This window comes from Mobula hypostoma, chromosome 21, assembly GCF_963921235.1.
Source record: "Mobula hypostoma chromosome 21, sMobHyp1.1, whole genome shotgun sequence".
NCBI lineage: Eukaryota > Metazoa > Chordata > Chondrichthyes > Myliobatiformes > Myliobatidae > Mobula > Mobula hypostoma.
Window position 1 is genome coordinate 45,900,290 of NC_086117.1, and position 24,211 is coordinate 45,924,500.

Here is a 24,211-nt window from a genome sequence, read left to right on the forward strand (position 1 = left end):
GATGCAAGGTCATTGATTAAGATTCCGATTAAAGCAATGGTTAAAGCCAAGCAACCAACGACTCACGGGGAAATGAACCATTTCCTTGGGATGACTGGGCAATGTAGACAATTGATTTTAGATTATCTGCTATTGTTCGGCCCCTCCAGAATTCCATTATACCCCTGAAGCTGAGGAAGTATTTGAACGTAGAAAAGAAGCAATGATATTCAGCTCAGCTTTGGGCCTCCCAGACTACAGGAAGGAGTTTCACTATGAAAGGTTTGTTCATATCGTTCCGACTCAGAACTACGGGGAAAGACAAAGGCCGATTGTTTATTTCAGTGCTCGGGTCCAATTGCCAGAAGTTTATCCGATTGTCTTCCAACAGTGGCATATTCTCCCCACAGAGGGAGACAGTGATCCACGCTGCCATGAAACTGTTACACAATAAAATTTCGTGTGGCCCGTATTGATATTCCTATTGTTAATGCCGATTTGATTTTCTTTGTTTGTGGTTCGGTTTTATGTAACAACATTGGAAAATCATGCGCAGGATGTGCAAGTGTTTCCCTCACTCTCGTTGTGCCAGAAACACGCGGCACCACGCTGTCGGTCCTGATGACACCTCCCACGGTGGAGGACACCCGAGCATACCAGTCCACTGCTCTATCGACCGAAAGGGTAAAGTGGGAAAAGCTGGCTTGTAAGCAGCACGATGGTATGTGAGCTTCATCCCGATAGAATCATTGTGGCCCTAGGAAAATTGATACCATGGATTGCCCGTTGTGTTCACAAGTTCACACATGCAGTGAAGAGGGGAATGATTAATTAAATAAACCAAACTTGGTATGCCCCTGGTGTATCTCAATTTGCGGAGCAGATCTGCAGACAATGTATGAGATGTGAGATGTACCTTACGAAATCCAGGCAAACCGGTATAAGTAACGAGGGTTCATACCCCGCCAAGAGATGGCCCTTTTTGTACACTTACGGATAGACTTTATTGAACTGTCTTAATGTATAGTATGTGCTTTGGTTGAAACATAAGATTGAAGCTATTTTCCAGATTATACTTGTCTGGAAATATACCTTCTCTTGCAAATAAAATAATAAATGTGTTAATAATGTGATCTACTCTTTGTTGTAGTTTGTTCCTTTACATTGGGAGACAGTACACGACAGAATTTGGAGGTTTCTCCAAATTTGTTATAGTTTGTTACATGAAATTAGAAGACCTAGCTGAGCAGTACACAGCAGGATAGAGAGGATGGAGAGGCTTAATTAGTTAAAAAAACAAAATCAAATCTTTAGAAAGAAGTGGCATGGGATCAAAAGATTTAGAATCCTTGTGGCTAGAGTTTAGAAATTGCAAAGGTAAAAAGACCCTGATGGGAGTGATATCGAGGCTTCTGAACAATAGCCAGGATGCAGGATACAAATGACCATGGGAGATAGAAAAGGCAAGTCAAAAGGGCATTTTATGATAATTACAGGGCATTTGAATATGCACGTTGATTGGAAAAGTCAGGTTGGTGCTGGATTCCGAGTGAAGAAATTTGTAGAATGCCTACAAGGTAGCATTTTAGAACAGCTTATGGTCAAATCTAGAGAAAGACAATTCTATATTTCGTGTTGTGCAATGAACTAGATTTGATTAGGGTGCTTACAGTAAAAGAATCCTCAGGTGGCAGTGATCATGATACAATAGAATTTACCCTGCAGTTTGAGGAGAAGCCAAAATTCAATGTACTGTATTGGTATCATAGTTCAGTAAAGATAACTACAGAAGCATGAGATAAGAACTGGCCAAAGTTGATTGGAAGGGGCACCAGCAAGGATGACAGCAGAGAAGCAATGGCTGGAGTTTCTGGAAGTAACTCGGAAGGTGCATGATTTATTCATCTCAAAGAAGAACAATATTCTAAAGGGAGCATGAGGCAACAGTAGCTGACAAGGGTTATGAAAGCCACCGTAAAAGCCAAAGAGAGGGCAAAGCTTATAACAAAAATTACTCAAAAGCTGGAAGATTAAGAGGCTTTTAAAATCCAAAAGAAGGCAACCAAAAAGCAAGAAGGAGAGGAAAGATTAAATATGAAGGTAAGCTAGCAACAATATCAAATAAGGTACCAAAAGTTTTGTCAGATATATAAAGGGTAAAACAGAGGCAAGAGTGGATATCAGACCACTGGGGATAAAGTAATGAGCAACAAACAAATCTTGAATGAACTGAGTAAGTATTTTGAATCTTCACTGTGGAAGACACAGTAATGTAACAGAAATTCAAGAGAGTCAGGGGCAGAAGGAGCTTGGGGAAAGGTCTGAAGATAGATAAGTCACCTAGACCAGATAGACTACACTGGAGGGTTCTGAAAGAGGTAGCTGAAGCGATTATGGAGGCGTTAGCAGTGAGCTTTCAAGAAGCACTAGATTCCGGAATGGTTTCAGGAGATTGGAAAATTGCAAATATCACCCCACACTTTCAGAAGGGAAGATTCTATTTCTAAGGATGAGGTTACGGGTTATGGAGGCACATGTTAAAAGAAGCTGAAGTCAACATTGTTTCCTTAAGGGGGAAATCTGGCTGACAAAACTGTTGGAATTCTTTGAAGAAGTAATAGGTAGCTTAGACTAAGGCGAGTCAGTGGATGTTGGTTACCTGAATTTTCAGGAGGTCTTTGACAAGGCACCACATATGAGGCTGCTAAACAAGATATTGCAGCAACAATTCTAACGTGGATAGAAGATTAGCTGGGGCATCAGAAGGCAAAGAGTGGAAATAAAAGGGGCCTTTTCTGGTTGGCTGCCCGTGATCAGCGATGCTCACCGGGGTTCAGTGGGACCACTTCTTCTCACATTATATAGTCACGATATGGATAAAGGAATTAATAGTTTTTGGGCCAAAATTGAGGATGTTACAAATTTAGGTGGGGGTAGATAGTGTTGAGGAAGCAGAAGGATGCAGACATTTTAGGTGAATGGGCAAAGAAGTGGCAGATAGAATACAGCACAGGGAAGTGTCTCATCATATACTTTGGTAGAAGGAAAAAAGGCACAGGCTGTTTTCTAAACGGAAAGCAAGTTCAAAAACTGGAGATGCAAAGAGCCATAGGAGCCCTCATGCAGTATTCCCCAAAGGTTAACTTGTAGGCTGAGCCTGTAGTAAAGAAGGCAAATGCAATATTAGCATTCATTTTGAAATGATTGGAATATAAATGTGAGGATGTAATGATAAGGCTTTATGAGGTATTGGTTATGTATGTTCCATCCCCCACTCCAAATGTGCTCTGTGCCAGAACACATTGAAAGATATTTCTCTCCGTCTCTCTCCCTCACTCTCATACAGACACACACACACCCACACACTCAATGAAACAAAACCTAAACTATAGATTTCACACATCCCAAACTACAAGTTACAGTGTCCAGCCCTACAGGCAAAATAAACCCCATCTCACCAACTATATGCCCCCACCCAACCTACTGAACACTCCCATCCACAAATTGCACAAACACCCTCTACGAGCTAGACAGAGCTCACACAAAACATTTGTAAACTGCACAACCTCCCCTAGAAACTACACACACATACACATGACAAAGGACGCCAGCACCAGCCACAATCTAAACAAGTGCATACTCCTCCCCACAAACTGCACAGTCTCCCTACGCACAACAAACATGCTATAAACTGCATGTATACACCCAGCAAATCACACTTGCCCACCATACAGCCACACACACAAAACAATGGGTTATTCACAGCCAACACTACAACATACAAATACTCCACCCAACAATCTCACCTTAAATAACCCTTCAAACTGTATACACACCACACAGACTACACACAATATGACCTACAGTGATTCACATTGCAGCCTGCAATCTACATAGCCAATGCAGGGCCCCGACCTGAAACACTGTCTACCTCTTTGTCTACACAAATGCTGCTTGACCTTCTGACTTCCTCCAGTAATTAGTTTTTGCTAAAATCTACATGTGCTATTTAACAAACTACTACATACACCCCTCCTCACACACCCTTCTCCACACAGAATGCAAAATCTATCCCTTAATAAATACCCACACTGAGCACAATAAACCATGCATTACACTCCATAAATGACAGACACACACCCCAAAACTTACAACCATCCATCCTACATACAATACACATCCTCACAACAAATTGTACACATACGATAAAAGCCCAGTACTTACCCTGTGTGGAACTGATTATTAAATATACAACATTTTGCATTTTGGAGACAGGCAACAGATTACTTTGATTATTTAAGTTTATTGGATCAATTGGTTAAAGAACATTGTCACTCTATTGAACATGAGCTCATGCAATTTCCGTGTTTCTGCCACTTGTTTTTAGGATCAGACTCACGGTCTCATTGTGAACGGTTGCTTTGAATCATTGTTTCTAATATTTACTTCTTGTGTTGCCCTTAAACTTTTATTTTTGTCTAAGCCTTCACTGTAACAGAAGCTCATCCTCCCCTGGAAAAAGAGAAAGAAATTATTTACCTTTGGGCTCACCACAGGCTGGACACAACAGTATGACACCTTGAAGGGTCCCCTCTGTGTTGTGAATATCTCTTGGCTCTCTGAGAAGCTCATTCCATTCAATGATACTGATTGACTTCTGTCTCAAATTACTTGTATTCATTTCAAAATTCACCTGCATTCATAATAAAACTATATACCAAGAATTAAACAGTGCAAAATATATTTCATTCAAGGTCATCACATTCAATAGTGTTAATTGATATTTTTAAAGCTACATCACCATTGTCACTCGTGACATCCCCCTGGGGATGATAATACACTATTTCAATGTGTGAGACTCTACCCCAGCTGATTCAGCCCTTCTGTGTACAGTAGCAGAAGAATCTCATTCAGTAGCTGTTCCCAATATACATTAATGATCTGGAAGAGGCAACCAAATGTAGTATATCTAAGTTTGCTGATCATACTAAATTGAGTGGAAAAGAAAATTGTGCAGATGATATGGAGAGTCTGCGGAAAGATATAGATAGGTTAAGCGAGTGGGCAGGGGTCTGGCAGATGGAGCACAATGTTGGTAAATGCGAGATCATCCACTTTGGAAGGAAAAATGGAAGATCAGATTATTATTTAAATGATAAAATATTGTAGCATGCTGCCGTGCAGAGGGACTTGGGAGTGCTTGTGCATGAATCACAGAAGGTTGCTTTACAGGTGCAGCAGGCTCTCAAGAAGACAAATGGAATGTTGGCCTTCATTGTTCAAGGAATTGGATTTAAGAGCAGCGAGGTTATGCTGCAACTGTACAGGGTACTGGTGGGGCCACATCTGGAGTACTGCGTGCAGTTCTGGTCTCCTTACTTGAGGAAGGACATACTGTCTTTGGAGGTGGTGCAGAGGAGGTTCACCAGGTTGATTCCAGAGATGAGGGGGATAGACTATGAGGAGAGATTGAGTTGCCTGGGACTGTACTCGCTGGAATTCAGAAGGATGAGAGGAGATCTTATAGAAACATATAAAATTATGAAAGGGATAGATAAGATAGAGGCAGGGAAGTTGTTTACCCAGGTAGGTTAGACTAGAACTAGCGGACATAGCCTCAAGGTTCGGGGGAGTAGATTTAGGAAGGAGATGAGCAGGAACTGCTTTTACCGAGGAGTGGTGAATCTGTGGAATTCTCCGCCCAATGAAGCAGTGGCTACCTCAGTAAATATTTTTAAGACAAGGTTGGATAGTTTTTTACATAGTAGGGGAATTAAGGGTTATGGGGAAGAGGCAGGTAGGTGGAGCTGTGTCCATGGCCTGATCAACCATGATCTTATTGAATGGTGGAGCAGGTCTGACAGGCCAGATGGCCTACTCCTGCCCAAATTTTTATGTTCTTATGATATCAGACTGTTGCCCTTCCCCAAAAAGCCTTTGCTTTGGCCACACCTGAGTTTCAGTGCATCTCTCAGCACGTACTGCTACAAGCCGGAATGTGCCATTCAGCAACACTCCTTAACGGTCATCTTGATGTGCTGGAAGACCAACAAGTGACCGAGGGCTACAGGTACATAGTTTGCTAGAAATGGTGACACAGCTAAACAGGACGGTGAAGAAGGCATGTGGCTCACTTGCTCTCATTGGCTGAGTCATGTTAGAGTTGTACATAGCACAGGTTAGGCCATACCAGGGATGTAGTGTGCAGTTTTGGCCATTAGACTATAACAAGGATGTCATTAAGCTGGAAGCAGTATGGATAGATTAATCTGGAGGTTTTCCTGGATTGGAGGGCTGGAGTTATAGGGAAAGACTGACTAGCTTGGGACTGTTAACGCCTGGAACATAGGAGGGTGAAGAGTGACCTTACAGAGGTTTATAAAAATGATGAGGAGCATAGAGAGGTTAGGTATTCACAGCCTTTTTTAGCCCCTGGTTGGGGGAGTCTAAAACTAGACAGTATAGATTTAAGGTGAGAGGGGAAAGGTTTAACGGAGATTGGAGGGGAAATTTCTCACGCAGAAGGTGGTGGATATGTAGAATGAACTGCCGGGGAGGTGGTAGAGGTGGGTAATTACAATGTTTAAAACACATTTGCAGAGTACATGGACAGGAAAAGTTAGAGGGTAATGGTCCGAATGCAGACGCATTAGAAGAGATCAGATAGGTATCCTGATTGACAAGGACAAGATGGGTCTAGGGCCTGTTTCCATGCTGCAAACTATAGATCTATGAAAATACATCAGAGTTGGGACAGTGGCTAGAGATCTCGGGTTTGACCACATCCTACCCCATGGAGCTGAAGTAATCAGGGAAATGAGCTCTAAGCCACCATCAGCAGGAGCTCACGGGAACAAGAGACCATAAGGAACATTTATCACTTTCTGGGATGGGGTCACAATACTCCACGCACTCCTTCTCCGTGTAGAACTTGTTCCCGTTTCCTTCACACCCACCGTACACGAAACGGATACACTTGCCAATGTTGGAATCAAACGCCCAGAGATCAGTGCTCATTCTGCAAGAGCCAATTTTTATGGGCAACCTGCAGGCAGCTGTGACAAAGGAAGAGAAGAGGAACGAGAGGCAGGGTTGAGGGCAGTGGTGATATACTAATTAAAACTCCCAACAGAGGTCACTGTAACACCAGTGTGATCCCCACAGATTGTTACACAGAGACCATTTGGCCCCAAATATGGCCAGTTATTCACAATGAAACCCTAACAACATACATTTTTCACCACTGAGAAAGTGACGTCTTTACCAGGGGATGGAGAAATTGACACTTTTACAAACTTAATATTTTCTTGTTCTTACTGTACATCAAAGTCTGGTAGTCACTATGACGATGGTAACATTGGCTTTGTTCATGAAGGGTGTGGCTATTCACCCTTACTTGTCAGACGTTGACTTGCTGTACCGGTAGGGCTCAGAAACAGGGAACAATTATTCTTTGAGATGCTGATGCAGAATGTCTGCACGGACCCAGCAATAAGCACAGTCTTCACAGAATGGCAATGTAAAGTTACTGGTTGGTCACCATTATTAGGGAGCTACTGGCACAATATCTCGTAAGGAATCAGGCCGAAGATCCATGCTCACCGATTATAAATCTGTATTTCCAGGTCTCTGTTCTACTGCACACCACAGAGCTTTACCGTGCACTTTGTAATACAGGCTGGACACTTGCTGTTACAGAAAGATGGTGTCTGGCTGTTACTGTGAGTATATGGGAAAGGACTGTCATGGTCCAGTCTGTGAAGTCCGCATTCCGGTTCACGGTCCGGTCCATCGACCCTTGCTCCAGGTTTTCCTGTCTACCCTGTTTCTGTTCCTGTTGAGCTCTAATTGAGGCAGCTGATGCTAGTTGGGGCTGGCTGCATAAATACCTCCAGAGACCAGGGCATGGCTGCTGGATTGTTCTTGTCCTTACTCCTTGTATCCCTTCCCCTGCCTTCTGTTTCCTCGCCTGTCTTGTACTCTCGCCTCGCCTGAAGTTCTTGTCTCGCCTTGCATTGCCTGAAGCCTTGCCTTGTTTTGCTGGTAACTTTTGCCTCATTTCGCCTGAGCCACCCTGTGCCTAGCTCCCTTCCTGTCCCTTGCCTCTGCCGGGTAAGTCAGGCCACCTTGCCATTACCCTGCTATTGGTTCTGTCCCTTCCTGTCCCTTGCCTCCATCGGGTAAGCCAGGCCGTCTTGCTGTTATCTACGGTTGGTTCTGTCCCTTCCTGTCTCTTGCTTCCATCAGGTGGAGTACCGCGCCCTGCCCAGGAGGAGCTTCAAGACCCAAGTCTCAAGCCTCTGGTCTCCAGCCTGGCCTCAAGTTTCTGGTCTCCAGCCTGGCCTCAAGTCTGAAGACTCCAGCCTTGTCCTGCCTGCCAGCCAAGTCATGTCCTTGCCCAGTTCTGGGATCCAAGCCAGAAGCAAGACCCAGGTTCTGGGTCCTTGTCCTGTCTCTGGCTCAGAGTCCAAGCCCGGGCTCCTAGCTCTCTTGTCCAGTCCTGTTCCGGGTTCCCAGCTTTTGTGTCCATGTCCTAGTCCTCACACTGTATCCTAGTCCTGTCCCTAGTACTTCCGTGTCTGTGTCTTGCACTTGGGTCCGTTCCCAGCCACCTCCTTATGACAAGGACTCCTTCTGAGAGTTGATTATTATCTTTCTCTGCTTTTATAGATACAGGACTCTGCAATCACAATTACCCTGAGATGCTCACTGAGGGTTAGCTTGAGCTCAGTCACATACCTTCAGTTCGGCAGGTCTGTAGACACTCCCGTTCTGTTTGAAAATTATTCTTGTTTCCAGCACAACCACCATATTTAAATAGTTCACAGGCCATCGAGGTTTGGTTATAGAAGAACCGATGGAAAAGCATGAAGCACGGACCACTATCAGGCTCAAGTTGGCAGGATTCTTGATACAAAAGGAAATGAAAATTGTTAACATTAACAACTATACAAAATGTTTCACTTTCATAAAGTTGCTTCTCAAGTTGTTCCAAAGACAAGAACCCTAGCTCACTCAACCTTTCCTCCTAAGGCATTCTCTCTAATCCAGAGAGCATCGTGCTAAACCTCCTCTGCAACCTTTCTAAAGCTTCCAAGTCCTTCTTGTAATAAGGTTCAAGAAGACAGTTCACCACTTTCTCAAGGGCAACTGGGCACAGGAAACTCAAAGCTAGCTCAACTTGCAAAGCCCACATCCCTAGACCAATTAGAACAAAATTACAAGGGAGAAAGCGGAATATGGAAGTAACCATTAGGGAATATACAATTCAAAGGGGAAATGTTGTTGAAAACAAATGTGGAACTAATGTTCCCTCTAATATGTAATGATCAGTGCATGCAAAAATCTTGTGCTGTGCAATTTTTTGCTCAGTGACAGCAATATGTGTGCACTGAATGTTTGAGTAAACCTGAAGCTATTCTAAGGATGATAATCTACCAAGTCAACTTTGTTGTTCATTGTTTAAAAGAAGTAACATAATGCATATCAATGAGTCATTGCTGATGTCACATAAACATGCAAATAGTTCACTATTTATTGCACAAGTTCCAACGGTGCAACCGGCAAACTGAATGACTTCAAACTTGTGGATAAATAAACATGTCGCTGTTTGCAATCAGAAGTTTTATTTCTAAGAACACTCAGCCTTTTCAACTTCCATATAGCGGAAGGGGGAGGGGGGTAATATTTTGATAAATATTCATCAAAAGAAGTATACTTAACTTTGTCAGCGAGGTACAGGGTGACAACCTTTTGTCCACAGTTTAAATTATTTTGTGCGCTGGTAGCAAAAGATGTTTGCACGCGCACACCTTAGAGGGAACGTTGGTGGTGGAGACAGTATTCTCAAAGTATTTAAGAAGCATCTACAGTAGTGGGGTGGGGATGAGGAAGAGGATGAGGGGTGGAGGGGGGGTGGTGATGAAAGTTGGGGGGTGGCTGGGTTAAAGAGTCAAAATGTAATCGGCAACTGGTTGTATTGAATGTAATTTGTTGGTGTTGCAATAAAAAATTTAGTGATAAAAAAGAAGCATCTACAGTAGACAAGGACTTGGATCAATCCAGTTTTAAAGGCTGTGGACCAAGTGCTGGTAAGTGGAGTTGGTGGACTGAAGGCCCATGGCTGGGCTGAGTGACCGATGGCTCCACATTATGCTGCGGCTGGTCATCTGCCGGAAGCAGCACCAGGTAATCAAACCAGTGCTGTGCCAAAACAGTACTTAATCCCCTGCCTAGACCTGTGCCCAGTGTGGTGGTCAAAACACCTCATAATAATACTGCATCATGGTACTGGTTAATGCATACTCTGCATAATTACACTGGTTCTGTTCCATTTCTGCAGCCAGTGCCGTACCTGATGTGGCACCCAGCTCACTGTTGGCCAGTTCCCAGCACCGTGATCAGGGTGGCCCAGTGATCTCTCTGTCCTTGCATCCACTGTCCAAGGTGCTGATTTACTCCGTAACACCCCACCTCCCCTGATGTTGAGAGCAGTGATTCACCCTTTGCTGTATCCAGTGCTATACCCACCTTCATTTGCCTCAATGGCTCCAAAAGCAGACTGTTCCGTGCCTGTCAACACTCTCCTTGCACGAGCCTTGCATGAAAGAGGAATGAAAATGCCTTCAGATTTGATTAGACATTGATTCAGAAAATAATGCAAAAATATTGTTGTGTACAGTATTTAATATTTCAGTAATATTGTAAATATATTGCTTGATGAAGCAATATTATTTTTCAAATAATTCATTGCAGGTTATATGCAAATGTACATAGATGACATATGTCATTAGCCTATCACATCATAAGGGCGTTCGTCAGTAAAGAATGGAAAGTAAAAAGAAAGAAGGCATGTTTACCCCAGCTTCCCGGTTGTTTCTTTCAATTTGTTTCTGAAGTTACAAAACATAACAGTAGCAATGAGGAAATTTTAAACCTAACCTGAGACCCCTACCTACCTGTTGAAACACAGCACGTTCCTTCTTCAGAAGGGGAGACAGAGAGACATTTGAGTTTTTTAAAAAAAGTACACCATGTTTATTTCTTCAGAAATGAGTGAAAAATGGTTGAGTTTAAAAAAAAGTCAGAAAACAGACAGAATTCATGGGTTCATAAGCGGTGAGTACCGGGTGATAATTATAATAAATTTTTAAAAAGCAGAAATGGCTCATTACATCAGAAAGATAGATGTGTTTGAGTGCACAACAGATAACTGGGTGATGTATACTGAATGAATTGAGCAGTATTTTGAAGCAAATCAAACTAGTTTTGATTAGTTTCTGGAGTGAGAAAACTTAACAAATATGAAGTATTTATTTGTTTCTTTTAAGTTGCTTCTTTCCCAAGAGCTGTAAAATACTCAGTCTTCATTTACAAACTAAATATTTTATAATAAGTAACTTGTTTGTGGAAAAACTCAAACAAGTTTACAATGTTTCTCAATGTTATATGACCAAGAACATGAACAAGCAATATGGAACATAATTCTGATCAGTTCCATAATGGGTTGAATGAGATTTTATAGCATTGCCCTATCGAACACTGGCTCAGTACACCTCCTGCCATCAATCCTTATAACCCCCTATTCTGTACATATGTCAGGTAGCCCAGAGATGGAAAACCTTATCAGTTACATCTCCCTTGGCCATCCCGTTCATTGCTACTTCAAAACCTTCAGACAGATTTATCAGCTGTGAAACGGTTCAGTCACTTATCTTGGTGTTATTTGCTGAGATATACCTTGGGCGTATCATTTTTCTCAATTAACAGTGACATTTACAATTTTTCAATCTAAACAAAGAGTTTCCAAGCCCAGTTAAATGTGAAAAATAATGTTAATCTCCAAAGTTTTCATCTGCTTCCATTGTAATTTTGGGAACAACCTCATCCCAGGAATTTGTCAGCCTTTGATGTCAATATGTTCAAAGTTCAAAGTAAATTTATTATCAAAGTGCGCTAATGTCACCATATACAACCCTGAGATTCATTTTCTTGCAGGCAATCACAGTAATTACAAGAAACACAATAGAATCAATGAAAGACGGCACTCAACAGGATGGACAACAACCAATATGAGGGGGAAAAACAATAAACTGTGCAAATACAAAAAGAAAGAGAAAATAAAGAAATAATTAAAAATAATCAGTAAGTATCAAGAATGTGAGATGAAGATTCATTGAAAGTGAGTCTATAGATTGTGGGAACAGCTCTGCAATGGGGTGAGTGAAGATGACTAAAGCTACTCCCTTTGGCTCAAGAGCCTGATGGCTGAGGGGTGAGAATTGTTCCTGAACCTGGTAGTGCAGATGTTGAGGTTTCTGTATCTCCTCCCTTACAGCAGCATGGCCTGAGTGGTGGGGGTCCTTGATGATGGATGCTTCTTTGCTGCAGCAGGGCTCCATGTAAATGTGCACAATGGTGGGGAGGGCTACAAGTGTGATGGACTGGGCAGCATCCACTACTTTTTGGAGGCTTTTCCAACCAAAGGCATTGGCGCTTCCATGCCAGGCCTCGATGCAACTGATCAGTATCCTCTCTTCCACATATCTATAGAAGTTTGTCGAAGTTTTAGATGACATGCCAAATCTTTGCAAATTTCTAAGAAAGTAGAAGCATTGCAGTTCTTTCTTCATGATCACACCTATATGCTGGACCCACGACAGAAGCTCTGGAATGATAACACTGAGGTTATCCAGGTTGTGGTTGTTTTACTTACAGAGGATTTGGTAAATCCCTTGTTGTAATTGTTTTTTAATGCTTTAGTAAAATATTAGTTGAATTAATACAAGACTAAAATCATATGTTTTACTGACATACTATTTGTATTTTTAACAAACACATGTACAAGGGGTGATTGATAAGTTTGTGGCCTAAGGTAGAAGGAGTCAATTTTAGAGAGCTGTATAACTCATCTCCTTCTACCTTAGGCCACAAACTTATCAATCGTCCCTGCTGTGGACCACCTGGAGGTCCAAGACGCTCTCGTTACATGCACGTGCAGTTCAACTCTTTGAGTGATAATGCAGAAAGTTTGAAGTTAATAACTCATCACCTTCTACCTTAGGCCACGAACTTATCAACCACCCCTGCTGTGGACTACTTCTACAAAGAAGGGATCTGTATGCTCCACGACCGCTGGACTAAGTGTGTACATGTAGGAGGGGACTATGTTGAAAAATAAATGTGCTAGGTTTTCTAAAATTGACTCCTTCTACATTAGGCCACAAACTTATCAATCACCCCTCATATTTTTCACAATATGTGGTGTTGGTCTCCACCTACTGAAGGAAAAGCAGTATACCAGGTCCAATTTTCATTTCTCATTGGCTAAGTGTTAGTACATTACACATTTACTGTGACTGTGTAACTTTTTATTGGTTCCTTCTTATCTCAGGAATTTAACTCAATTGAAGAATAAAGGTGACAGGCACTGCAAAAGCGCCATCTTTGTTTCCTTTTTTCTTTATTTCTTTGTTCCTTTTTTCTCCTCTCAGTTTCATAAGCTCTCTATCTGCTCCTTTGTTTAAACTTTAAGACAAACAATTACGAAGCAACAAGTATTTACTCATTCTTGGACTCCCAAAGGAACCTGGGTATCAGAAAAATCATCAGATCCCACACCCACTTCTGAGTTCTGACAAACGATCCTTGGCATTCTCTCTCCACAGAAGCTGTCTTCCCTCTGCGTAGTTCAAGGATTTTATGTCTGTAATTGAACATGAGTTTCCTTGGGGTGAGCCAATAGAGGCTTGGACTAGTGTTGTTGTTTGTTTGATCTTTGGGCTCACAGTAAGGTTGTGTTTGCTCTCATGTGCATTCAGCAGACTGGAAGAAAATAAACTTCCTAAAAGTTGAAACTCAGCCTCAACCTCTTCTGAGTGTTGAAGTGTAACCCCATCGTGTTCCCGCTGCCCCCGGACAGTGATACTGCACAGCGTAACCCCTTCGTGGTACACAGCCGCAACATCCCCCACAGCTCTGATTAATCCTAAACTAATCACAGGACAACTTCCAACCACCACTTAACCAACCCAGTATGTCTTTGCACTGTGGGAAGGAACAGGAGCACCCGGAAAAATCCACAGGGAGAATGTGCAGACGTTCCTTACAGAACGGCACCACAATTGAACGGCAAACTCTGGAAAGCCCCAAGCTGTAATAGTGCCGTGCTCACTATGCTACTGTAGTTATCGCATGTAAGCACCGATCAATGCCACTGCTCAGCCCAAAGCTACACCAATCAAAGCAACCCACTTACCCGGTTTACCAGAGTTATTGCATTAACTATATCTCTGGGACAGAATCAGAATATTATCTAATTTATTATCACTGGGCTTGTCATTCCCAAACCCAGTGTACCAGAGTTAGTGCGTTAACGACTTTTCCATAGGGCAGATGCCCAAGAAGCGGTGAGAAATATCGCCATCATACCAGCACATTCATTACAGCATCAACTTAACTTACTGAGCACAGTGTACATGAGTTACTGAATAAGCTGCCAACTTCATCCCATCTGTCAAATTACTATATCAATTACAATCTCTTAAACCAGCGCCTCAGGGTTAGTTAAATTAACCAACACCCAGAGCACCAGAATAAAACAAGCATACTACTTGCAATAACTACTGGCCCTTATACAGCATTAATCTCAGTGCCTAACTCTGCTGTTCCAGACTTACAGACGTCATTATGATCCCAGAACCAAGGGGTACCAGAGTTCCTACAACAACTGCAAGACAATGATAACAGTGATGGCCTTAACATAGCTCCTAAGCCTAGTGGACCAAAGTTAATGCATTAACTGCTGTTTCTGAGCCCAATATATCAGTCACAGCACTATCTGTGGTCATTTACCCAGTGTACAACTACAGTTCATGGGCCCACATCCCTGAGTTCAGTCTGGCTTGGATTACCTGATTCTCATTAAAGTTCGCCCATAGTAGAAGATCAGCATTTGTTTTCCGTGGGGCTGCTGTCCCTGTGCCCAACAGCTGCATGGCAAGGAGAAGGCACAGAGTGCACCACATTCTGCTGGTCTGCTCCAAAGTAACACAGCTACGTGGTTCTGCCTGGAGTTATCAGACAGACGATGTCCCAATCCCAGTGTGTGTGGAACAGTGACAGCTCAAAGGTCCATGTTGACATTATTTTGTTATTCATTAATCACAACTTGATGGATTTACTCAGAAACTACTAGAACCCTTGAGTGGGCACATTAACTGGTCTGAGCTTGGAATATCAGCGGCGGGTCAGAGAATGAGTGAGTTGGAGAATTAGACTATGTGATGGACTGAGCTCTGTGCAGGTTATTACTTGTCATCACTCCTCATTGAACAAGAGGATCGACCTTTGGTCAACAAGGAGTGTGGAATGTATATAGGGAGCAAAACCAGACTCTTCGAAATATCTGTCCACTGGTGATTGCACGTTTGCAAATCCTTAGCAAATGAGTTAACCCATCCCAGTATATGAAGAGCAAGAGGATAAGATGTGAGAGAATAGGACCTATCAAGTGTGACAGTGGAAAAGTGTGTATGGAACCGGAGGAGGTAGCAGATGTACTTAATGAATATTTTGCTTCTGTATTCACTACGGAAAAGGACCTTGGCGATTGTAGGGATGACACAGTCAACTGAAAAGTTTGAGCATATAGATATTAAGAAAAAGGATGTGCTGGAGATTTTGGAAAGCATCAAGTTGGATAAGTCACCGGGACCAGACAAGATATACCCCAGACTACTGTGGGAAGTGAGGGAGGAGATTGCTAATCCTCTGGCAATGATCTTCGCATCATCAATGGGGACAGAAGAGGTTCCAGAGGATTTGAGGGTTGCAAATGTTGTTCCCTTATTCAAGAAAGGGTGTAGAGATAGCCCAGGAAATTATAGACCAGTGAGTCTTACTTCAGTGGTTGGTAAGTTGATGGAGAAGATACTGAGAGGCAGGATTTATGAACATTTGCAGAGGCATAATATGATTAAGAATAGTCAGCATGGCTTTGTCAAAGACAGGTCGTGCCTTACGAACCTGACTGAATTTTTTGAGGATGTGACTAAACACATTGATGAAGGTAGATCAGTAGATGTAGTGTATATGGATTTCAGCAAGGTATTTGATAAGGTACCCCATGCAAGGTTTCTTGAGAAAGTAAGGAGGCATGGGATCGAAGGGGACCTTGCTTTTTGGATCCAGAATTGGCTTGCCCACAGAAGGCAAAGAGTGGCTGTAGACAGGTCATATTCTGCATGGAGGTCTGTCACCAGTGGTGTGCCTCAGGGATCTGTTCTGGTACCCCTACTCTTTGTGATTTTTATAAATCACCTAGATGAGGCAGAGGAGAGATGGGTTAGTAAGTCTGTGGTTGACACAAAGGTTGGGAGTGTTGTGGATAGTAGGGAGGGCAGTCAGAGATTACAGCGGGACATCGATAGGATGCAAAACTGGGCTGAGAAGTGGCAGATGGAGTTCAACCCGGATAAGTGTGAGGTGGTTCATTTTGGTAGGTCAAATATGATGGCAGAATATAGTATTAATGGTAAGACTCTTGGCAGTGTGGAGGATCAGAGGGATCTTGGGATCCGAGTCCATAGGACACTCAAAGCTGCAGCGCAGGTTGACTGTGTGGTTAAGAAGGCATATTGTGCATTGGCCTTCATCAACCATAGGATTGTGTTCAAGGGCCGAAAGGTAATGTTACAGCTTTATAGGACCCTGGTCAGACCCCACTTGGAGTACTGAGTTCTGGTCGCCTCACTACAGAAGGGATGCAGAGGAGATTTATAAGGATGTTGCATGGATTGGGGAGAATGCCTTATGAGAATAGATTGTGTGTACTTGGCCTTTTCTCCTTGGAGTGATGGAGGATGAGAGGTGACCTGATAGAGGTGTATAAGATAATGAGAGGCATTGATCGTGTAGATAGTCAGAGGCTTTTTCTCAGGGTTGAAATGGCTAACACGAGAGGGCTAGTTGGTTCTTGGAAGTAGGTACAGAGGAAATGTCAGGGGTAAGTTTTTTACTCTGAGAGTGGTGAGTGTGTGGAATGGGCTGCCAGTGACAGTGGTGGAGGCAGATACGATAGAGTTTTTGAAGATACTCTTGGATAGGTACATGGAGCTTAGGAAAATAGAAGCTATGGGTAACCCTAGGTAATTTCTAAAATAAGTGCATGTAAGGTACAGCATCATGGGCCGAAGGGCCTGTATTGTGCTGTAGGTTTTCTATGTTTCTAAACTAAGAACGTCAACATCTAGATCATTACCATATAACATGAAACGAAGTGGTCTCAACAATGACCCCCGCAGAACACCACTAATCACTGGCAGCCAACCCAAAAAGGCTCCTTTATTCCCACTCTTTGCCTTCTGCTGCTCAGCTATTCTTCTGTCCATGTTAGAATCGTTCCTGCAGTATCTTGTTTATCAGAATCAGAATCAGGTTTATTATCACCGGCAAATGTCGTGAAATTTGTTAACTTAGCAGCAGCAGTTCAATGCAATACATAATATAAAAGAAAAAGGAAAAAAATAAAATAATAATGATAATAATAAATACACAAGTAAATCAATGACAGTATATTTATATTGAATAGATTAAGAATCGTACAAAAAACAGAAATAATATATATTAAAAAAGTGAGATAATGCTCAAAGGTTCAATGTACATTTAAGAATCAGATGGCAGAGGGAAGAAGCTGTTACTGAATCGCTAGGTGCCTCAGCAGCCTTATATGTGGCACCTTATCAAAGATCATCTGAAAATCCAAGTAAACAACATCTATAGGCTCTACAGATCTATAGATCTCCAGTCCTGACGAAGGGTCTCGGCCTGAAACGTCGACTGCACCTCTTCCTAGAGATGCTGCCTGGCCTGCTGCGTTCACCAGCAACTTTGATGTGTGTTGCTTGAATTTCCAGCATCTGCAGAATTCCTGTTATCTACAGACTCTCCTTAGTCTAAACTACCTATTACTTCTTCAGAGAATTCCAACAGTTTTGTCAGCTAGATTTCCCCTTATGGAAACCATTCTGACTTTAGCTTCTATTAACATGTGCCTCCAAGTACCCCAAAACCTCATCCTTTGTAATGGACTCTAACGTCTTGCCGACCACTGAAGTCAGGCTAACTGGCCTAGAATTTCTTGTCTGTTGCCTCACTCCCTTCTTAAAGTGTGGGGTGACAATTGCAAGTTTCCAGTCCGCCGGAACCATTCTAGAATCTCGTGGTTCTTGAAGGATCACTACCAATGTCTCCACAATCTTTTCAGCTACTTCTTTCAGAACCCTGGGGTTCTGTCCAGATGACTTAACTGCCTCCAGGCCTTTCAGCTTCCCAAGCTCCTTCTCCTTAGTAATAGAACCCGCACTCACTTCTGCTCCCTCAGTCTCTTGAATTTCTGGCATGTTGCTGGTGTCTTCCATAGTGAAGATTCAAAATACTTGTTCAATTCATCCACCATTTGTTTCTTCCTCATTACTACATCTCCAGCAGTCCGATATCCACTCTCGCCTATCTTTTACACTTTATTTATCTGAGAAAACTTCTGGTACCCTCTTTTACACGAATGGCTAGCTTACCTTCATATTTCATCTTTTCATTCCCTATTGCCTTTTAGTTAGCCTTCTTTTGGCTTTTAAAAACTACCCAGTCCTCCAGATTGTCCCTAACTTTTGTTATATTTTTTGCCCTCCTTTTACTTTTAATCCTGACTTTGACGCTACAGTTGTCTCATGCCCCCTTTATCTTCTTTGAGATGAAAGAAGCATGCACCTTCTGAGTTGCTGCCAGAAACTCAGGCCATTGCTTTTCTTCCATCATCCCTGCTAGTTTCCCCTTCCAATCAACTTTGGCCAGCTCTTCCCTCGTGCCTCTGTCAGTACCTTTACTCAACTATAATACCGATACAGTACATCCAATTTTAGCTTCTCCCTCTCAAACTGCAGGGTAAATTCTATTGAATTATGATCATGATCACCTCAGGTTTCTTTTACCTTAAGCTTTCTAATCAAATATGGTTCATTGCATAACACCAAATCTGGAATTGCGTTTTTCCCTAGTGGAATTGACCAAAGCTGTTCTAAAATGCTTTCTTGTAGTCATTCTACAAATCCCTTCACTGGAATCCAGCACCAATCTGATTTTCCCAATCTACATGCATATTGAAATTCCCCATAACTATTGTAACGTTGCCCTTTTTACTCACCTTTTCTATCTCCCATTGTAGTTTGTACCCCACATCCTGGCTATTGTTCAGAGGCCTGTAAGAAACACCCATCAGGGTCTTTTTACCCTTACAGTTTCTTAACTCTACGCACAAGAATTCTAAATCTTTTCATCCTATGCCACTTTCTTCGAAGGATTTGACTTCATTTGTTTCACCTTCTTGGTTCCCCTTCCTAACTTTTCAATAAAGTGTTTGGCACCCGGCCATGATCTTCTTTCAACCATGACTCTGTGATGCCTACAATGGCTTTCCTGCCAATTTCTAACTGCACTGTAAGCTCACCTACCTTATTTCATACACTGCATGCATTTGAATCTAACTCCTTCAGTCCTATATCCACAACCCTTCTTCTTACTTTTATCTGCATTTTGTCCAAAATTAAACTCTTATCCCCTTTTATATTTCCCTGTCTTATTACAGTATTTATCCTGCATACTTCAGTAAGCTTTCCTGCAATTTAATTCCCTTTCAAGGTGTTGAAAGCACTCCCATCCCCCTCGCCCTTGAACCTTTGCAATCCCCTCAGTGTTGTTGGGGAGGGGTCTCCAGGACTTACACCCAGTAGTGAAAAAGTGCTGGAGACTTGGTGGTGTCCTGCTGCCTTTATCTCACTGAGGGGACGTGGTTACTGGGTTTGGGCAGTGCTGTCAGCGTAGCCTGGATGAGCAACTGCAATGCACTTGTAGCTAATACGCACGACAGCCACCATTGGTAGAACGGATGAGAGTTTAGAGTGGTGACAGGCTGCATCACTGTCTGGTATGGCGGGGAGGGGGGCTACCGCACAGGACCGAAAGAAGCTGCAGGGGGTTGTAAATCTAGTCAGCTCCATCTTGGATACTAGCCTACAAAGCACCCAGGACATCTTTAGGGAACAGTGTCTCAGAAAGGCAGCGTCCATTATTAAGGACCTCCAGCACCCAGAGCATGCCCTTTTCTCACTGTTACCATCAGGTAGGAGATACAGAAGCCTGAAGGCACACACTCAGCGATTCAGGAACAGCTTCTTCCCCTCTCCCATCTGATTCCTAAATGGACGTTGAACCCTTGGACACTACCTCACTTTTTTAATATACACTATTTCTGTTTTTGCACGATTTTTAATCTATTCAATATATGTATACTGTAATTGATTGATTGATTTATTATTATTTTAATTTTGTTTTTTTTTCTTTTATATTAAGTATTGTATTGAACTGCTGCGGCTAAGTTATCAAATTTCACATCACATGCTGGTGATAATAAACCTGATTCTGATTCGGATTCTTCTGAATGGGGCTGCTTCGTCCTGGGTTGTGTCGAGCTTCTTGAATGTTGCTGGCGCTGCACAGATCTAAACAGGTGGAGAGTATTCGATCAGGCTCCTGACTTGTGGCTTGTAGATGGTGGATAGGACATAGGGTGTTAGGAGCTGAGTCACTCTCTGCAGGTTACTCAGCCTCTGACCTGCTCCCGAGTCTCAGTACTTCTAGAATGCCTTGGGGTTTTGTCCAGGAACTCACTGTGTTTAGCAGCATTCAATCCTGACCAGATTTCCAGTCCCTGCTGCTGAAAAGCATCCATGGCATGATGCTACGTCCACCATACTTTACAGTAGGGATGGAGTTACCTGGTTGATGCTCAGGATTAGATTTGCGCCACACATACCACTTAGTGTTGTGGCCAAAATTGAATTCATTCTTCCCTCTCCCAGTAAATGTTCCCCGTGCCACTGGCTGCAACACAAACCCAAAGCATGATCGATCCACCCCCGTGCTTAACAGTTGGAGAGGGGTTCTTTTCATGAAATTCTGCACCCTTTTTTCTCCAAACATACCTTTGCTCATTGTGGCCAACAAGTTCTACTCAAAAGGTTCAAAGAAACATCTAAGCAAGCCTGATGCATTTTGGAAACAAGTCCTGTGGACTGATTAAGTTAAAATAGAGGGAAGAATGAATTCAATTAAATACCAGCAAATTCTGGAAGCAAAAATCACACCATCTGTAAAAAAGCCAAAGATGAAAAGAGGATGGCTTCTACAACAGGATAATGAACCTAAACACACCTCAAAGTCCACAATGGACTACCTCAAGAGGCGTAAGCTGAAGGTTTTGCCATGGCTCTCACAGTACCCTGACCTAAACATCATCGAGAATCTGTGGATAGACCTCAAAAGAGCAGTGCATGCAAGACAGCCCAAGAATCTCACAGAACTAGAAGACTTTTCAGCCTTTTGCAAGGAAGAAAATAGCTGGCTACAAAAAGCATTTCCCCCAAACAAGAATTGAAAGACTCTTAGCTGGCTACAAAAAGCATTTACAAGCTGTGATACTTGCCAAGGGGGTGCCTCTTTTACTGGGTAAATCCCTGTGTGTTGCTTGAATTTCCAGCATCTGCAGAATTCCTCGTGTTTATGTCAATTTATTAGGTTGTAAATTAATTTTTAAAGCTTTAGAAATTGTAGAAAAAACAGATTTCCCAAACTGTTTCAATAGAGAACACAACCAAAACATATGTGTCAATGTAGCTATCTCAGTTTTACACCTATCACACTGACTATTAACATTAGGAAATATTTTAGACAGTTTCTCCTTTGTCAAATAATAACGATGTACAATTTTAAATTGAATTAGAGAATGACTGGCATGCATCGAAGAACAGTTAACCAACTTCAAAATTCGCAACTAATCCTCTGTTATCAAGGTCATGTTAAGCTCTCTTTCCCAATCTTGCTTAATCTTAAATAGAGGATAATTATCCTGTTGTAATAGTAAATTGTAAATTTTCCCAATAAAACCTCTTTATAATCCTCATGTGCTTTGTTTGCTCCTTACTTATGAAGCTTTACATATTTTTCCTTTTTCTTTTGACTAAATTCATCATCCCTCTGGACATCCAACGTCATCTTCTCTTTCCATCCCTGTCCTTCTTTCTAACAGGAACAGACCTTTCTGGTACTCTGTGCAATTGAACACCCTCCACATGTCTGATGTTGCCTTGACAGAAAAAAGGTGATCCCAATTAAGTCTTCTTAGTTCATAATTTGCCCTCCTCCAACTTAAGCCTCTCCTGCAAGGACTATACCCATCCTTATCTAAAGCTATCCTGAAAATTAAGGAGCTGTGGTCACTGTTCCCTAACCGATCACCCACTGAAAGGTAAGTCACCTGGCCAGGCTCATTACCCAACACCAGGTCCAGTACAGCCCCTCCTCTCATCGGGCCGTCCACATATTGATTTAAGAAACCTTCCTGGATACCCTTAACAAACTCTACCCCTTCTAAACCCCTTACACTAAGAAGGTCCCAGTTTATATTAGGGAAGTTGAACTCCCCCATGACGACAGCCCCGTTATTTTTACTAATTTCCTTGATATGATCACCTATCTGTTCTTCAATGTCCCAGTGGCTATTAGGGGGTCTCTAGTACAATTCCATCAGTGTGATTGCACCCTTCCTATTCCTGAGTTCCCCCCAAATGGACTCAGTATCTGACCACTCCATCATGTCTCTGCTGAGTGCAGCAATGATAATAAACCATCACCAATATGAAATAAGCCATGGCAGGGGTTGTCATGTCATTAACCTGGTGTTCGTGATCGGGTCTTCTTGCAATTCCGACAGACTGGGCTGAGAGGAGCTAGCGGCTGCTGCGGCTAGAACTGCAAACCGACAGTCACTGACTCCTACTTTGTGCTCAGTTGGTTAATGATTCCTTCAGTAAGAAGGATCAAAACAAGACTTGGTGCCAAAAAAAAGATCAGTTAATGGAATACTGAAATACAGGAAGAATGATTCGCACTCCAGCAACCATATTGAAAACCAATTATGCTGCCATTACTATAGAAAAGATGGGAGTTTGGGCATGACCAGGGCAGGTTAATATAATGTGGAGTCTTTGGTGGATACACTTTGGTGCACGTAACAAGGTGCACATATTTGTTACATGATGTGAGACTGGTTACTGGATATGTTCAAAGGAGATTGGGAGAGCTTTATCTGAAGGCCAAAGGGCAATGGTATGAAATCCTTTAATATGAGAGGGGTTGTTTACAAGAATGAGGAAGTCTTATTGCAGTTGAATAGGGCCTGGGTGAGACTGCATGTATATCTTTGGTTTCTTGACCTCGAGGTGCTTGCCTCGAGGAGTGCTGCAAAGATTCATGAAACTGGTACCAGGGATGGTGGGTCTGTCACCTAAGGAGAGATTGTATTTTCTTGGAGTTCAGTAGAACAGGAGTACATCTCATTAAAACCTACAAAGCTGTTGATAGACATAACTGGTTGGATGCAGGGAGGATGTTTCCCCTAACTGATGAGTCCAGAGCTGGGGGAAAAGCAATTTTGGACTGAGATAAGGGGAGACTTCTGCACTCAATGGGCAATGAATCTACCTCAGAGGGCTGTGGAAGCTACAATAATGTTCATTCAATGCAAGCGACATAGGAAATAAAGGGATATGGGAATCGGGCTGATATACATTGACGTTAATGAATGTTAGAGCAGGCTGGAGGATCCTTTGGCTGATTTCTGATTTTAAAGCGGCTGCCTCCTCTCTGGGAAAATAAACAAAAAGTACTGAAACACTCAGCAGGTCAGGCAGCTTCCATGGAGAGAGAAACAGAGTTAATATTTCAAGTCAATGACTCTCCATCGGAACTGGGAAACAGAGGGAATGCCAGCTTTAAATTGCAGGGCTGGATAAAACAAAGGGAAAACGGATGAGGCCAGAGTTTCTTTGGGATTAAGCTGCAGATGCAGGCACCTGGTTGACAAGATAAAGAGAGGAAGTGCACAATCAAAGGGAGAGGTAAAAGCTTTGGAATGCAGGTCTGGTGGTGTGGGAATACCCAGCCGATCAGGCAGTGTTAGTGGAGAGAGGAATACCGAGACAGTGTCACAGGTGGAACCAGCCAGTTCTGATACAAACTGAAGAAGCCACTTACTGGAAATTGATAAATCCAGCTCTGACTGCAGAAGACGTTCCTCAGAGTCAGAATTAGGTTAATTATCATTGTCATACAGAATATG

General features: G+C 42.5%; 2 protein-coding genes across 2 annotated transcripts in view; both read right to left on the reverse strand.

Moving 5' to 3' along the window:
* Positions 1 to 6,765, reverse strand: part of LOC134359981 (complement component C8 gamma chain-like) — a 42,958-nt gene extending 36,193 nt beyond the window's left edge. The window contains exon 1 of the mRNA XM_063073910.1: positions 4,519 to 6,765. Within this exon, the coding sequence (XP_062929980.1) occupies positions 4,519 to 4,678 (160 nt within the window). The 5' untranslated portion in view covers positions 4,679 to 6,765. The remainder of the gene's footprint in view (positions 1 to 4,518) is intronic.
* On the reverse strand, positions 4,267 to 15,076 carry LOC134359982 (protein AMBP-like). Its single transcript, XM_063073911.1, has 4 exons — positions 14,892 to 15,076; positions 10,510 to 10,576; positions 8,719 to 8,886; positions 4,267 to 4,491 (listed from the first exon to the last, which is right to left on the reverse strand). Exons 1-4 carry the CDS (start codon positions 15,003 to 15,005, stop codon positions 4,466 to 4,468), a joined length of 375 nt encoding a protein of 124 aa, XP_062929981.1. The 5' UTR covers positions 15,006 to 15,076; the 3' UTR covers positions 4,267 to 4,465.
* Between the last annotated feature and the right edge of the window lie 9,135 nt (positions 15,077 to 24,211).

Bases quoted from the DNA above. Each gene is read 5' to 3' on its own strand.
- LOC134359982 (XM_063073911.1), bottom strand. From the start codon at position 15,005: ATGTGGTGCACTCTGTGCCTTCTCCTTGCCATGCAGCTGTTGGGCACA. The intron at 10,577-14,891 runs GTAATCCAAGCC...CTTTCATGCAAG, and splicing joins CGAACTTTAATGAGAATCAG to GCTCGTGCAAGGAGAGTGTT. The intron at 8,887-10,509 runs GTGGGTATAGCA...TTTTGTATCAAG, and splicing joins AGCCATTGAGGCAAATGAAG to AATCCTGCCAACTTGAGCCT.